Genomic DNA, 15,143 nt, shown 5'->3' with positions numbered 1-15,143 from the left:
TGGAGACATTTTTTATTGTCACAAGTTGGGGGAGGTGGGTACTGGGATCTATCAGGCAGAGGCCAGGGATGCTGCTAAACATCCTACAGTGCACAGGACAGCCCCCAAACAAGGAATTATCAGGCCCCAAATGAAGTTGAGAGGCGCTGCTCTAAAGGAAAAGAAGCTGTCCCCACTCACCCCAACCACACTGGGAGACAACCTCAAAGCCAAAATGCTGGATTCCAGGGGACAGCAAAGGCTAAGCGCTACATGTGCCTCTTCCAAAGGAAATCAAAAGGCTGATCACAAACTCTGTGGTCAGACAGAGGCTGAGGGTCTGAGTCTTACCCCCACCCAACACGTGGCCCTTTTACTTTTGCAATGTTTACTGATACTTAATATGTGCTAAATACATACCGTATCTTATGTACGCCCTATAACAGCCCTAGAGCTGAGTCATATATTCACCACTACTTTATAGATAAGCGAAATGAGGCACAGAGGTTAAACAACATGGTAAAACAAGGAATTCCCAGGCAGCTTTCTTCCTCGAGAGCCCTAGCTCTTAACCACTGCATGTACTGTCTCTCAGTCCCATGAACAAGCCTACAAGACTATCAACCAAAGTGACTTCAAGCCCTCTGATGTCCACCCTCACAGGGATGGACTCCCAGTAGCCAGATACAATGAGGCTACGTTGGATGTTTATGACTGATTTGAGAGACGCACATGTCTGAGCTATGAAAACCATTTCAGCATCAGGTCTGAACTGTAATAAGGATGCAGGATCAGAGATGGTTTGGGGTAGAGAGGTTTGCAGGAGGAGGTGATCTTGAGGAACGGATTGAGCCATGAAGTCAGAAGATGGGTGCTTGATGATGAGGCCAAACTATATGTAGCAGAGCTAGGTATAGCAAACTAAGAAAGACAGGCTACCCAAGGCCTATCCCGAGGCCATGGGTATGAGACACCCACGAGCTCGGGGCTTTGAGACCTACCCCTGACCAATCTGAGATCTTTGGATTATGGCATCTCCCCCACTCAGGGGCCCCAAGCTGTACCCCCCTCCCCAGCCTCTGAGAGCTGTCACCATCAAAGACCCAGAGACACTCTCTTCTGATTCCAGAAACCCGGTCCACCCATCCCAAGCTCTGACAGCCCTCCTGAACCACCAGAAGCCCCCTCCCCCTTTCAGGACTCACCCAGAGAACCTGTCCTTCAATCCGAAGGCCCTGGGACTGCTTCCACTACCCTGTGCTTTGAACCCAGACCTCTCAGCAGGAAACATCCCCCTAGACTACACTCCAGCTAGCAGCCCTCAGCTCCCTTCGAGGGCTCGGGGGCCCTCACATCCCATTCTGGTCTCAGAAGCACAGCAACCCACCAGAAGGTTTCTGTGGACTTTGAGCCTTTTTTCTCATTTCGAAGCTCTTCACTCTCCATCCTGTATAGAGATCTACATCCCGGGAGTCTGAGGGTTGAGCACCCTCCCCCAATCTGAGGATGTATTTCATACCACCCACCACCCCAGCTCTAGCTCAGGCCCCTCCCTTCCTTGGCCCAGGCTTGGGGTTCAGCTCTTCTCTATCTCTCCCATCCCAGGCACAGGCGCACCCCTTTATAGCCTTAGTGCGGAGCTGATCCTCAGCCTTTCCCACTTGCGGCTCTGATACCCTAATACTCAGTCCTTGTCCCCAGTCTCAAACTCTCAGCTCTTCACCCCGATCTGAGTTTCATCCCCCTGCCCGGGTCTTAGGCTCTCAATTCCTCCTACATCCGTCACTTGCACTCAGTACCCACACTTCCACTCACTGGGTCAGGGTCCAGTGAGGAATCCATCCCTGGGATATGCCCAGCCCCCTTTCCTCTTAGGATGAGCTCTCTAGCCCTGCAGAACAGGCGCAGATGCGAAGCACGCCCCCCAACCATACTAGCAGATCCCCATGGGAGATCGTGGAGCAGGGAGTCCTGGGGGTGCAAAGTAGATGGTCTGGCCTCACAGCCAGGGTCACGTGACCCACAGAGAGGGTGGGGGAGGGGCTCCGAAGGGCTGGGAGCTGCTGGCCACGTACTCCTTCCCACCCATGTGACTCTCCTCCCTTGGAGAGTCCTCGCTGCCACCTCCCCACCGCTGTCCCCCGGTATGCCTTCTGGGAGAGGAAGGGACAAGCCTTCCTGTCCAGGGTCAGAGCCTCAGTGCCCTGCCTTCTCCATGATCCCAAAGCACAACTGGTGAGTGGGAGGGGGCCGCCTCTCCCTGACTCCCCACCCCCACCCCGGGTAGGGCAGAATGGCTGGCCTGTGCTGCCTCTGCACACAGGAAGTCACCCTCCTTCAACGCATTGCCTTGAGGCCTGCCTTCCCACCCCACCCTGGAAATCTGGATCTCCCCTGGGCAGTTCTCTACAAAGCCTGCAATAATCTCAAAAAAAAAAAAAAGAAAGAAAGAAAGAAAAAGAAAGACAGGCTAGGCTGGAGAGTACTAGATCTAAAAGAAGGGATTAGTGCTTGTTAAGTATTTTCTGCCCGAAGCAAGGATTTGACGGATTGGGATGGCCTCACCACATGGAGAAAAGACAAACAGGACCATTACTCTCCTCCAGCTAAGGCCGGCTTTGGCTGGTTGTATGTTCTCTCTCTCTCTCATGATCTCCTGCTCTAGCTTAATTAACATTATTGTCTTTGAGAGATCGTTATGGTTCAAAGAGAATACAGGCCCACATCTTCAGATGTGCCCATATGTCATCTTAAATAAGAGCTCCTGTCCTGCACCCTTGCAATTTCTCTTCACACGGTAGGACCTGGTGACCACTCTAGACAACAGTACTCCTGGGCACTAAGGCAGAAGTTGTTTGAACACCTGCACAGCAAGTCTGCTCAACCTTGGGCACATGGCAGCTGCAGCCCCAGAGCCAGGAGGCACTGTGTTAATATGGGTGAGCTGGGAGCGAACGCTTAAGCCACAATCCAGACTGGGTGCCTTACACACCTTCCCTCATTTAACCCTAATCACACGTGGCCCAGCAATTATTACCCATTTTCCAGATGATGTAACAACTTCCAAGTCATGGCTGTAGAGAAGAACATAGATCTGGGTCCATGCTTCTGCTGACACCAAAGCCCATGCCCTTTTCCATGCTTCTCTTCTTATGGGACACCCTAAAGGCATGTCATCCACGCCCGATTTCAAGCTCTATGAAATCCAAGTTCATTCACAACAGGAAAGCCAAGACTCCAGCGTGATGCCATTATTTCATCCATTTGATCTGGGCCAAGGCCCCAAAGTTTCAAGCAGCCTTTACCACTTATGGCTCCAGGACCTAAAATCCACGGCAAAATCACTCTTATCTTCTGTGGTTTGGGGAAGCATTTCATTCCTGCCATGTCATGGGACTTGAGCAGCAAGTATCAATGTGCCTCCCATACCACAGGAAGATGACCCTCCCACCTGTGAGAATGGCCCTCAAGCCTGCTGTCCTTCCAGGAGACTCACACACACCCTGGCCCATGTAGGCAATCCTCCCAGATCTCCCCGTGTCCCCAAGGAAACCCACAACTAGCTGGTTGAGGTTCCGGCACAGCGTGTGGCCACGGACCAGATTATAACTCTTTGGCCTCGGCTTCCTTCCCTGGACCTACATCATAGGATTACACGAGTTAATACATACAAAGTGCTGACAACAATTCATAATAACTATTCAACCTATGGTAGCTACTATTTTTATTATCTTCACTTATCCTAAGGCAATCATCAGAGATGTGTTGAGAGATTTAATCACAAAGTCATCTGAATAGTCTTTATTACAGCAAAAAGTTTTGGAAACAAACCAGACAACAGGATGAATGAGATAAATTAAGGCACCTCCATATAATGCAATGGGATGCAACAGCTGAAAGTTAGAGAAGGGAAGAATATTTACTGTCAAGGGAAAAGTGTTTGCAACATATTATCACTACTTTACAAAATGCCCCTGAGAAGAGCAGAGAGTGAACTCACACCCCCAGAGGGTCTGCAGGGTACAGATTTCTTTGTTGTCTCCTGTATTTGCTGAAATTTTTCTAGAAGCAACCATGTTTGTTTGTTTGTTTAAAGAAATAAAAATGTTTTTCAAAAGACTTTCTACTGAGTAACAGTGACCCTCCAGGAAGAAGCCTCATGTTTATGCCGTGACCTCCTGGGGTACCAGCATCGAACCCAATAAAAAAAAAATAAAAAATATAAATTACAAAGCATGTGTAGGAAGGAATCCTATTTTAGGAGAAAGAGATAGATAGAACAAGCATAAAAAAAGACAAAGATCACCCATCATAAAATGGTACCAGGAGTTAATTTCAGGAAAGTGGAGATTACAGATAATTTTGCTTTCTTTTTTTTTATTATTTTATTTTATCTTTATTTATTTATTTTTGGCTGCATTGGGTCTTCCTTGCTGCGCGTGGGCTTTCTCTAGTTGCGGCGAGTGGGGCTACTCTGTTGTGGTGCGCGGGTTTATCACCGCGGTGGCTTCTCTTGTTGCAGAGCACGGGCTCTAGGCACGCGGGCTTCAGTAGTTGTGGCACGTGGGCTCAGTAGTTGTGGTCCGTGGGCTCTAGAGCGCAGGCTCAGTAGTTGTGGCGCTCGGGCTTAGTTGTTCCGCAGCATGTGGGATCTTCCCCGAGCAGGGCTCGAACCCGTGTTCCCTACACTGGCAGGCAGATTCTTAACTGCTACGCCACCAGGGAAGTCCCTGCTTTCTTTTTTATTTAACTGTATTTTCAAATTTTTTATATTTTAAAAAAAAGAAAAAAACAGAACTGACTCATAGGGGAATCAAATCAATCTCTGGATCAGGATCCTCCAGTCAACTGCACTAGCAGCCCCCAGACAGGGATCCGCATAAGTCCAGTGCAGATCACCATGAGTGGAATGAGGGCAGCATGGTCTGGAGGTAAAAGAAAAAACATCTAGGCCATGAGTCTCAGTCCTCCACTGTCCACCAGATGGGTGAAGCCCTCAGAGCCTCAGCTCCCCTGAGACGTCCTAAGTTCTCACTCAAAGTAGACCACACACTGGACACGTGGTCCAGTGGTGGTCCAGTGGACGTGTGGTCCACAACTGTTAGCTCCCTAACAAACCCATTTACCAAAGAACGCAGAGCATGGCCAATAGCTTGTCCCACTGGGGTGGTCCCCTCGAATTATCCAGAAGGGCAACTACTTAAAGTCAGGCCTCCTCAGTTACCAGTCAACACCCTCTCCTCCTAAGGGCCTTCCTGGACCAGCCACTGCATAATGGTTTTCAGTCATATATGGGGGCACTGATGATGCACATTTGGGGACTTTATACTAGTTTTCCACTGTCCCTGGAAACAGAAACCACCTGCATGCCCACCCCCACCCCACACCTTCCATCACTCCATTCCCTATAATAATGGCTTCCAGGGTTTTTGGCAATGATTGAAGCCATGATTAATTCAATTTATATGCAATTCAGTACATTCACACACACACACACACACACACACACACACACACACACACATATAACTGAAACAAGTTTCATAAAGGAATACTTACCCTTCCTACATACAGTAGATGCCAATATTTTCTCTTCTATCATTTTTTAATAGATAGAATAGAATATATTCTGTCTATTAAAATCACCAAACTGATTTTATGACCCATGGTTTTAAATATACTGCTTTACAACATGCAAGTCTATGATTTGGTTTTCTAAACCACACTTTAAAAGAACATTTTCTGGGACGTATTAGGTAGACTCATATACAACTACCGGTATCAAAGGACCAAAAACAGTAATTTCATATGGTTCAACCTAATAATTATGTATGAACCAAACTAGGGGACTCAACTGCCCCATTTGCCTCTTGAAAGCTAAATCTAAATTTGACTAATGTTAAAAACTGGGCTACACAATGAATGTACATTATTATTGTGCAAAAGACAGATGGCACCTGAAATGGACTGGACAAGACACTGAGAGATAGTCTGAGCCACACCTTAAATGGGAATAACAATGACAAACTCACAGGGATGCTATGAGAACTGAATGAGTTCATATATGTTGAAGGCCTTGCAAACTGTAAGGTAAAATTAATATTCTCGTTTTTGTAAGTAGTAAAGTATGCCAGTGTCTTGGCAAAACAAGACCACAAGAGTGGTCCATGCTTAGTGGGGAAGGAATAATCGCCATGACACAAGGACGTGAAAACGTGGTAGCCCCTCAGCCAGTAGCAGGAAATGCAGGAAATCACCTCGCTGCCATGGAAACAGGGTGGCATGGTCCACACAGACTCCCTCAATTTCCCATCTCCTGCAATTAGAGTCAAGGATTATGTCTTTAAACTTTCAGTTGGTGGCATAAAATAAGTCCTCTTGGTCCCAGAGATAGGAGGTGGCCACAGCCAGAGCTGGCCAGGTCACAAGAGAAAGAGAGACACTCAAGGAGGACCCTGTTGCTTTAAAGGGCATGGTCAATATTCCTGTGCTCTTTGGGGGCAAAGACCACACTGGCCATTCTTCAGTCATATCTTGTGTTCATCTGACCTATATTAATTCAGTTATATTAACTTGTCAAAAGAGAAATATAATTTAAATTATGCTAGCCGAGAAGCCTACACTACTTCACATTATACATTTTAATATATATATATATAAACACATACATATGTATATATGTATGTATACCATCCATTGTGGAATTAACCTCTTAAATCCAATTTAAAATTTTTTGTAACACAATGTTTACAATTCATAATTATGGCCTTTTGCCCTAACTTTAAAAACCTAATTCTTGAGAAAATGAAGTAATGTTCTTAAATTTCTACATCTATTTACAAGGAACTTTAATATAATGTGATCCCATTTAACTTATCCAACTACCCTGTGTGAAAGGTACCACTGCTATTATTAGCATTTTAGAAATGTGAACGCCAAGGATCAGAAAGGTTAAGGCACCTGCCCAAAGCACACAGCTAGTTAGATGGTGGAGCTAGGATTCAAACTTGGCAAGCTGGCTCTCAGGTCTATACTTTCTTCATCACCCAGGGGTCTTATTTAACTCTGAGTTCCTAAGGACAAGGGCTGCATCTAAAATAATTGGAAAATATATGTAATTGAAACACAAATTAGAGACAAAGGACTAACTTCCTCAGTTTCCAAAGCGCTTGTACAAATTGATAACAAAAAGACAATCTTTTTTTTTTTTAATGAACACGGAGTTAACCCTCGCGCCCCCCCCCCAAAAAAAGAAGGAATTAATGCAAATAGCCCAAAACAAGAAAAAAATGCTCAAAATTGAAGCTATAACTAAAAGTAACAGGATACAACTTTTTACCTCTCAGGCTGGCACACACTTACAAATTTAACAATCCTCAATTCAGCTGAGAGTATGGAGAAACAGACACTCTCCAAGCCTATGCATGCAGGTACAAACTGGGGAAAATTTAACAGCCATCAAATTTTTAAATGCATGTACCCTCTAACCCAGCCATCCTAAAATTAGAAATTTACCCTATGGAAATTCTTGTGAAGGTTACAAGAAATATGTATCAAAGACACCCTCTGAAGCATGATTCCTAAAAAGGGGGTCAGGGTGTCTAAAAACAACTTAACTGTCCATTGACAGGAGAATGGCGAAATAAACTATGAGAAAGTCACACATCAGATTAGGCAGTCATTTAAAGGAATGAGTTAAAACTATGGGCACAGATATAAAATAATCTCCAAGATAACTAAGTATTAAGAAATTAAAAGCCTAAGTAGAAAACAATGTATATATAATGTTTCCTTTAATGTAACTTTTTAAAAAGCTCAACACAGATACTTGTATACATTACATAGAAACTTTTTTTTCCTGGGAGGAAACCAAGGTTACCCACAGGGTTATCTCTTTGAAGAGGACTGATACTTTTCTAAATGTTACAGTTTTAGATTGGAGGGTTTTTAACCTGGGCTTCATGGTCTATTTTAAGGAGTCTGTGAAACCCCTGAAATTGGATACCGAATTGTAAATGTGTGCATTTCTTTTAGGGAAAGGATTCTTTGCTTTTGCATACCCTGTAAGGGTCTTAAACCTCTCCCTCCCCTGAAAGATTAAGAACCACTGGGTTGGACCCGTATTGGTGCTAAGTTTTAATATTCACTCACTTCTTTGCTCAGAAACCATAAAATAGCACTGGATTGTGACCAGCACAGGCACTCAGAAAAACACCACCCCATCCCTACCCGGGAGAAGGAGATAGTTTGTGGCATAATAATGACATTGTCTGCTCAAGCCTCAGAAATGGCAACAGGGGACAGCTTCCCTCTAACAGGAAGAAGGAAAAGTGGAACTGAAAATTATTTGCATGTTTAAAATTAGACCTTCTGTGGGAACTGACACTACTTCGCTTTCAAAGTGCCTCCCATCTGCTGTCTCATTGCCACCACCCGTCACCCAGGCATTTACATGCCGTGGAAATTCTGAGACAATAGGATGACTATTAAGGAATCCTATCACTGATAAGGAAGTAATAACAAATTTCCTACAGCTCCCGTCTTCCAAGAGGTCACCAGAAAAGCCACTGGAAAGCCATACGGGGAGGTGACAAAATTGCTGTGGACTTCTCTGGTCTGAGAGACCTGCAGCTTCCAGGGATCTCCACTTAGACACTCTCTGCCCCTCTCATGACCACTCCTTCCCAGGCAAATCCAGTACCAGCCCTTTCTCTGGAGGGGCAGCAAAGACGTCACATGCACAGCCTGTATCACACCTGTGACTGGTTAGCCGGGGGTGATCAGAATGATGTCAGCCCCACAGCCTGTAAGAGTCACGAGGCCACCTGCTTCTCTTGCTCATCACCAGGACCTCCATTCAGTGCCTGTCCCACATCCAGCACGTCCCCAATTTAAGCAATTTATCACATTTACAACTGTGCCGTAACCACACCATCTTTACATAATTCCGTACTCAATATTTTTCTTTAGCTTAACTTTTTATTAAGTGTAAACAAATTTATTTACCATGACCCTCATGGGTTTGACATCTCACTTATGATTTTTTTACTAACGCTCCCCTAAAATAAACAATTATTAACATTTTTCTGAAATGTTTTGTGAGCCAAGTTCATTTTGCACACCACCAGGGTTATTCCGCACCACTGTGTGGGAGACACTTAATAAATATTTGTTACATGAATTAATGACTTGAAGCCCCACCTCCCCTCCGCAGATAACAGCAGCAGCCACAACTAGCAACGGGGAGACTCGGAATTTACAGAGCAGCTCCTCTTCTATCTTACTTGATCCTCTCCGCCACCCAGTGAAGCAGGAAGTATTAGTCCCATTTTCCAGATAAGGAAATGAGGAGTCACAGAGGTTAAGTGGCTTGCCCAAGTCTAGGCAGCTACTAACTGGCTGAGCGAGGACCTAAACCCAGGTCTTTCCATCCCAGATCCCATTCTGTCTCCACTAAAGCAGGCCTGCCTCACATACTCAGGCTCCCAAAGAAACATGAGCAGGAAAGGGGGTTCCTGGGCTGTCCGTGTTACAAATGGAGTAGATTCTACAGGGTTTAGAATGCAAAAAACCCAAAATGACTCCCTGTCCCATCAGGGTTCAGGCCCCACAAGCCTGTCCTTCACCACAGGTCAGTCACCTCCTCTCTTTTTATTCCCCCCCCCCTTTTTTATTGAAATATAGTCGATTTACAATGCTGTGTTAATTTCTGCTGTAAGCAAAATGATTCATTTATACCTATATATACATTCTTTTTAAAATTCTTTTCCATGATGGTTTATCACAGGATATTGAATATAGTTCTCTGTGCTATACAGTAGGACCTTGCTGTTTATCCATTCTGCATATAATAGTTTGCATCTGCTAACCCCAAACTCCCAATCCATCACTCCCCTACCACCCACCCCTTGGCAACCACAAGTCTGCTCTCTATGTCTGTGAGTCTCTTTCTGTTTCATAGATAGGCTCATCTGTGTCACCTCCTCTCTTAGCTGCACACTGAAGACTTTTGTAAAACACAAACTCTTCCAGCACAGGACAGTAAACACGAGCGGCAGAAATGGCAAACCCACCTCTGCCATGTACTAGTTATGAATCTTTGGTAAGTTCTGAACCTCAGTTTTCTCCCGGATAAAACGGGATCAGGGAATTCCCTGGAGGTCCAGTGGTTAGGACTCAGTGCTTTCACTGCTGGGGCCCAGGTTCGATCCCTGGTCAGGGAAGTAAGATCCTACAAGCCACGTGGTGTGGCCAAAATTAAAAAAGAAAAAACATTAAAATAAAATAAAATGGGACCATGAATAGCACCTACCTCTCAGTTATTTCTGCAATGGTCAAATGAGATAATGCATTAAAACCCTTAGTGCCTGCCGCATATAAAGTTACCTATTAATTAATGTCAGCAGTATTCTATTAGAAGGGAAAATTGCCTCTTACCCTACACTCTAAATAATTCCCTTGGCCAAGCAGTGAATGAACTAAGTAAGTAATTACTGATGAAGTGCTGGCTAAACCCAGGCCTACAGTCATTCAGAAACTCTACCTGGGCCTCAACCCCAAGCGAAGATTACTTTTAGGAGCTAAATAACCTCTTTGCTGACCGAAATTGCTCACTCAGGAGCCAGGATTCTCTCTGCTCAGGAAACCTTGGGTATTCTGTGGTTATCTTCACCGTGGGGCTAAACTTGAAGTCGGCTCAAAGTCACAGTCTAACCATAAACCAATTTGCTCTGTTTTCTTAAACTGTCTGCAAACAAAACATAATCGTTTGGTTTTTCTGTTGTTGTTCTGAAGCAAAACAAAAATATTTAAAGTCACCCCTATGAGAATTTTAACAAGCAAGTTCAAGGGGAGTCAAAATAATTTTTTGTACCCTGGATGAAACAGGTAGGTAAGAGGGCTTAAGGATTAGCTACAGTAGACAATAAACACAAACAGCTATTATTCAACAGGAAACAAGAAAACAAAGGAAAAGCAAATCCAAAACACTATAAGACCAACAAAACAGCTATCACTCACCAGTTTGTTTGGTTTTTTTTTTGCATTTTAAAACAGCCCACTATCAAGCTGATTTTATAAAGAATCTGTCAGGACTGCTTTTCTCCAAAGAAGGAGGCAAGGGGGAAAAACTGCTTTGTCACATTGCCTAAAACATAACACACAAACCAAAATTAGTGGGCAAAAATGCTACAAGAATGGGTGAAGTCACCACACCCAGCAAAGTCCTCATGTTGGAATCATCTCTGGCCATCCTTCCTGTCTTGGAGAAGGGGGATGAGAAGCCAGGTTAAAAAATTGCTTTTCCAGCCCTACTAAGCATTAAGTCTTCCAGCACCTCAGCTTCCTTGCTTCCGTACCCATTATCATTAATGCCCAAACAGAGCTTCATCTTTTCTACAACTTGGCCATTTTTTAAGCTGCTACAGTTGATTCCATTTAAAAACACACACCATCCAAGCCTTACAAAACCAACCAAGTGTTAGGGAGGCAGTCAGATAACTTCACCCACAGTCAGATAACTTCACCCACATTTCCTATTGTATTCCTATGTATTGTACAAGCTTCAGAAATCTCAAACATGACTTTCAATCTCAAATATGATTCGACTTTGAAAAACTCAATTTACACCCACAGTTTCAGGAGTACACAGTGAGGCAGGGCTGTGCCTATAGTAAAATTAAGAACAAAGAGAAAACATGGCTAAAAAAACAGCATCATGAAAATCTGAGGCACGGGCAAGTGACACAGGTTCCAGTCCCAGCTCCTCTACTGTCTTGCCAGGTGACCTCAGCCCAATCACTGTCTTCCCTGGGCCTCAACAGCCTTATCTAAAAAAAAAAAAGAAAAAGAAAAGAAACAAGCAAAGGAACAAAGAAAAAGGACTTTGAGCTATCTTGAAGTCTGGTCCAGCTCAAAAACGTGCTGAATCCCTGAAATACCCAATATCAAAATAAACCGTCAAATGTGGATTTTGAAGATGCTTTTTCAGAGAGACTTTTAGACTTCCTATTTTATAATGTATCCAAAAATGAGAAATAAAGAGCCCTCTTGAGTTTCTACAGGACAAATTAGAGAGGAAGGAAATATCTGAATAGGGGACAGGTGTAGCGTGGCAAGATGCTATTGAAACACAAGGAAGGATTGGGCAAGAAATAAATTTACCCAAGAAACTTTTCGCTGATTCAAAGCACAGCTAGCAACCATCAGGGCCCAAGCAAAACCATAAATAATATAATAAAATATATATGTACCAAAGTAAACTAAAAATAAATGAAGTATTTCTTTAGTATTAACTTTGGTACAAAAGATCTTCAATATAAGGCAATATTTTTTTAATCTCATATACTATTCTCCATGAATTTCCTTACAGGGTCAGGGAGAAGACAGTCCATACACACTGTACCTTAATGTTAACCCCATCTAGACACACTTTTTTTTTTTTTTTTTTTTTTGCGGTACACGGGCCTCTCTCACTGTTGTGGCCTCTCCCGTTGCGGGGCGCAGGCTCAGCGGCCATGGCTCACAGGCCCAGCCGCTCTGCGGCACGTGGGATCTTCCCAGACCGGGGCACGAACCCGTGTCCCCTGCATCAGCAGGCGGACTCTCAACCACTGCGCCACCAGGGAAGCCCTGGACACACTTTAATGTTTACAAAGCTCTTTCAGACACTGGCCAGTGAAAGTCCCTCAAACAACGCTATGGGGCAGGTGGTCCCATGCTACAAAAGCTATTAACTGAGGATGAAGGAGACGGAAGAGCAAGTCCAACCTGCACCCGGCCCTGGAGCTGGTCTTCTGACACCTAATCCAATATTCTCTGCAGGAGGTCACAGAGCCTTCCAGGCCTTCAGGACAGCCTGTTCAAAGCCTGCAGAGGAAAACTGAGGGGACACTAGCAACCAGAGCGTCCTTTGGGTGCTGAGAGTTGTCGCAGCCCCCAGGCCCCAGCTGCCTTCTTGTCCTGCCTGCTGGGCTGCATTGCTGCCCCAAGGCTGACGTCTCTGCTCTCAGACAATCTTTTTATTTGTGCTTGAAAAGTTTTCCCTTGTAATAACCTACAATAGAAAAGAATCGAAAGTATATATATAGACATATATATATATATATGTATACCCGAATCACTTTGCTGTACACCTGAAACTAATACAATATTGTAAATGAACTACATTTCAATTTTAAAAAAAGGAAGAAAGAGAAAGGAAGGGACCTGGGGGGAAAAAAAAAACAGTTTTCCCTGAAGCCAGGTTCCATACCCAGCCAGTAACTCACTTCCCAGGTTTTCAAACATCATGTCCTCAGAGCCGCTGTCTGTATAAAAGAAGCAAGGTTTTTCCTTTACAAAATGCACAACAGGGGTATCATCAGGGCCCTTTCCACTGCGAGTTCAAGACCCTAGCAGTCTCCTAGAAACCTGTGAGGACGAACCCGCTGGCTCAGCTCCCGCCGCAGGGCTGGGTGATTCTGCTTTTTCACTTCCAGTTCCCTATCTGTGAAATGGGGACATCTCCCAGCTGCCCGGCCTCACCCCGTGGGAACACCGTGAAGGGGAAACGGCGCTTTCAGAAAGATCGTCACCAAAACGGCAGGCACAGCATTATCTGAAAAGCGAAGCTAGAAAACAGGGCGGGGAGGGGGGGGAGCCGGCGCCCACAAAGCACGAATTAAGCATCCAGGGAAGCAAGCAGCTTCTCCGGGAAGAGGACCGTCGCCCGGAGGCACGCCTGCGAGTGGCCACCTTCTCCCCAGGCTGGGAACTTTCCCCAGAAGCAGCGCCCTCTGCCCGGAGGCCCCGCGCCTCTCCCACTGCCCGCCGCCCGGCGCCCGACTCTGCCCCGGCTCCCCGCGGCCGCCGCCGCTGCCCTTCGGCCCGGCCCCTCGGGCCCCCGCAGGCCGGGTCGGAGGTCGGCTGCGGCTCGGCCAGGCCCGCCCGGCTCCGCGTCGGGAGCCCTCCGCAAACACGCCCCCTCCGGCCGCCTCGGGCTGGCGAGCCGGGCCCGCGCCTACCAGATGTGACCAGCTCGGGTCGGGGCCGGGCCAGAGACGGCCTGCAGCCCGCGCGGGGCCGGCCACGGGGAGGCTCCGGGCACCCGGGACCCCGAAGCCCACCACCCTCCCTCGCGTACGCGGCAGCCGGGGAAAGGGCTCGGTCGCCGGCGCGCGAGGCCGGCCTCCAGCAGCGGGGGGCCCCGAGGACGCGGACCCCCCGCCACGTCCCCCGATCCCCGCAGGCAGGGCGCACCCGGGCAGGTGCAGGGGCTGCCAGTCCCGCCCCCACCCTCCTCGCGCCCCCCCCCGGGCCCACCCAGCTCACCTGGCCCAGGCGCAACAGCAGCAGCAGCGGCGGCAGCGCCCAGCGGAGCCGGGGCGAGCGCGGAGGCGGCCGCGCCTCCCGCGCCGCCTGCTTCATGCCCCGCGCGCCCTGGAACGTGCCCGGGACGCCCGAGTCGGGCCCCGCCGTTCTTCCGAGCCCCGGCGCCCTAGTCGCCGCCTCCAGCCGCCGCCTCCGCCTCCTCCTCCTCCTCCAGCCGGTCCGCCTCGTCCCCGCTCCGCCCGCCCCGGGCTTCCCCGGGGACATGGCAGCAGCGGCGGCGGCAGCGGCCACACGGCGGAGCCTGGCGGGGCTGCAGCGGGGTGGACGCGTCCCTGGGCGCGCAGGGGCTTCGCAGGGCGGAGCGAGCGGCGCCCACCCCCCGCGCTCAGCGCCCTGATCCCGGCTCCGGCGGCTCCGGCTGCCTCCTCCGCGCGTCATGCGGATGGGGCTGCAGGGAGCCTCGGCGAGCGCTCAGCCCCCTCCCTCCCCTCCCCCTCTGAATATTCATCGCTTCCTCCCACCCCGGCCGGCCGACCGGCTGCCGAGCACCGCGGCCCATCGCCGCCCTCCCGCTGCAGCCCCCGCCCCCGCCGGGCCGGCCGGGCGGCTGGGAGGGGGCGGCGGCGCTCCCCGCGCGCTCCCGGGCGGCTCCCCTCTGGCGGGCAGAGGAAGCTCCCCCGCCTTGCCCGCCCTCTCCGCCCAGCCCTCCCACATTCCTGGGACTCGGCACCCGGGACGCGGCTCTGCGGCTCTCGAGACACGAGCCCGTACCCCTCGGCCCGGCTCCATGGCCCCGAGTTTGGGTCACCAGATGTTGACCGAGACCCCTGCCGAGGGCACAGCCAGGCCTGCGT

At 48.1% G+C, this 15,143-nt stretch overlaps 1 protein-coding gene across 1 annotated transcript in view; it reads right to left on the bottom strand.

Moving 5' to 3' along the window:
* Positions 1 to 14,756, bottom strand: part of PTPRJ (protein tyrosine phosphatase receptor type J) — a 172,509-nt gene extending 157,753 nt beyond the window's left edge. The window contains exon 1 of the mRNA XM_032639468.1: positions 14,290 to 14,756. Within this exon, the coding sequence (XP_032495359.1) occupies positions 14,290 to 14,727 (438 nt within the window). The 5' untranslated portion in view covers positions 14,728 to 14,756. The remainder of the gene's footprint in view (positions 1 to 14,289) is intronic.
* Between the last annotated feature and the right edge of the window lie 387 nt (positions 14,757 to 15,143).

This window comes from Phocoena sinus, chromosome 8, assembly GCF_008692025.1.
Source record: "Phocoena sinus isolate mPhoSin1 chromosome 8, mPhoSin1.pri, whole genome shotgun sequence".
Taxonomy (NCBI): Eukaryota; Metazoa; Chordata; class Mammalia; order Artiodactyla; family Phocoenidae; genus Phocoena; species Phocoena sinus.
The sequence above is the reverse complement of the archived record's forward strand: the minus strand, read 5'-3'. Positions and strand labels throughout refer to the sequence as shown.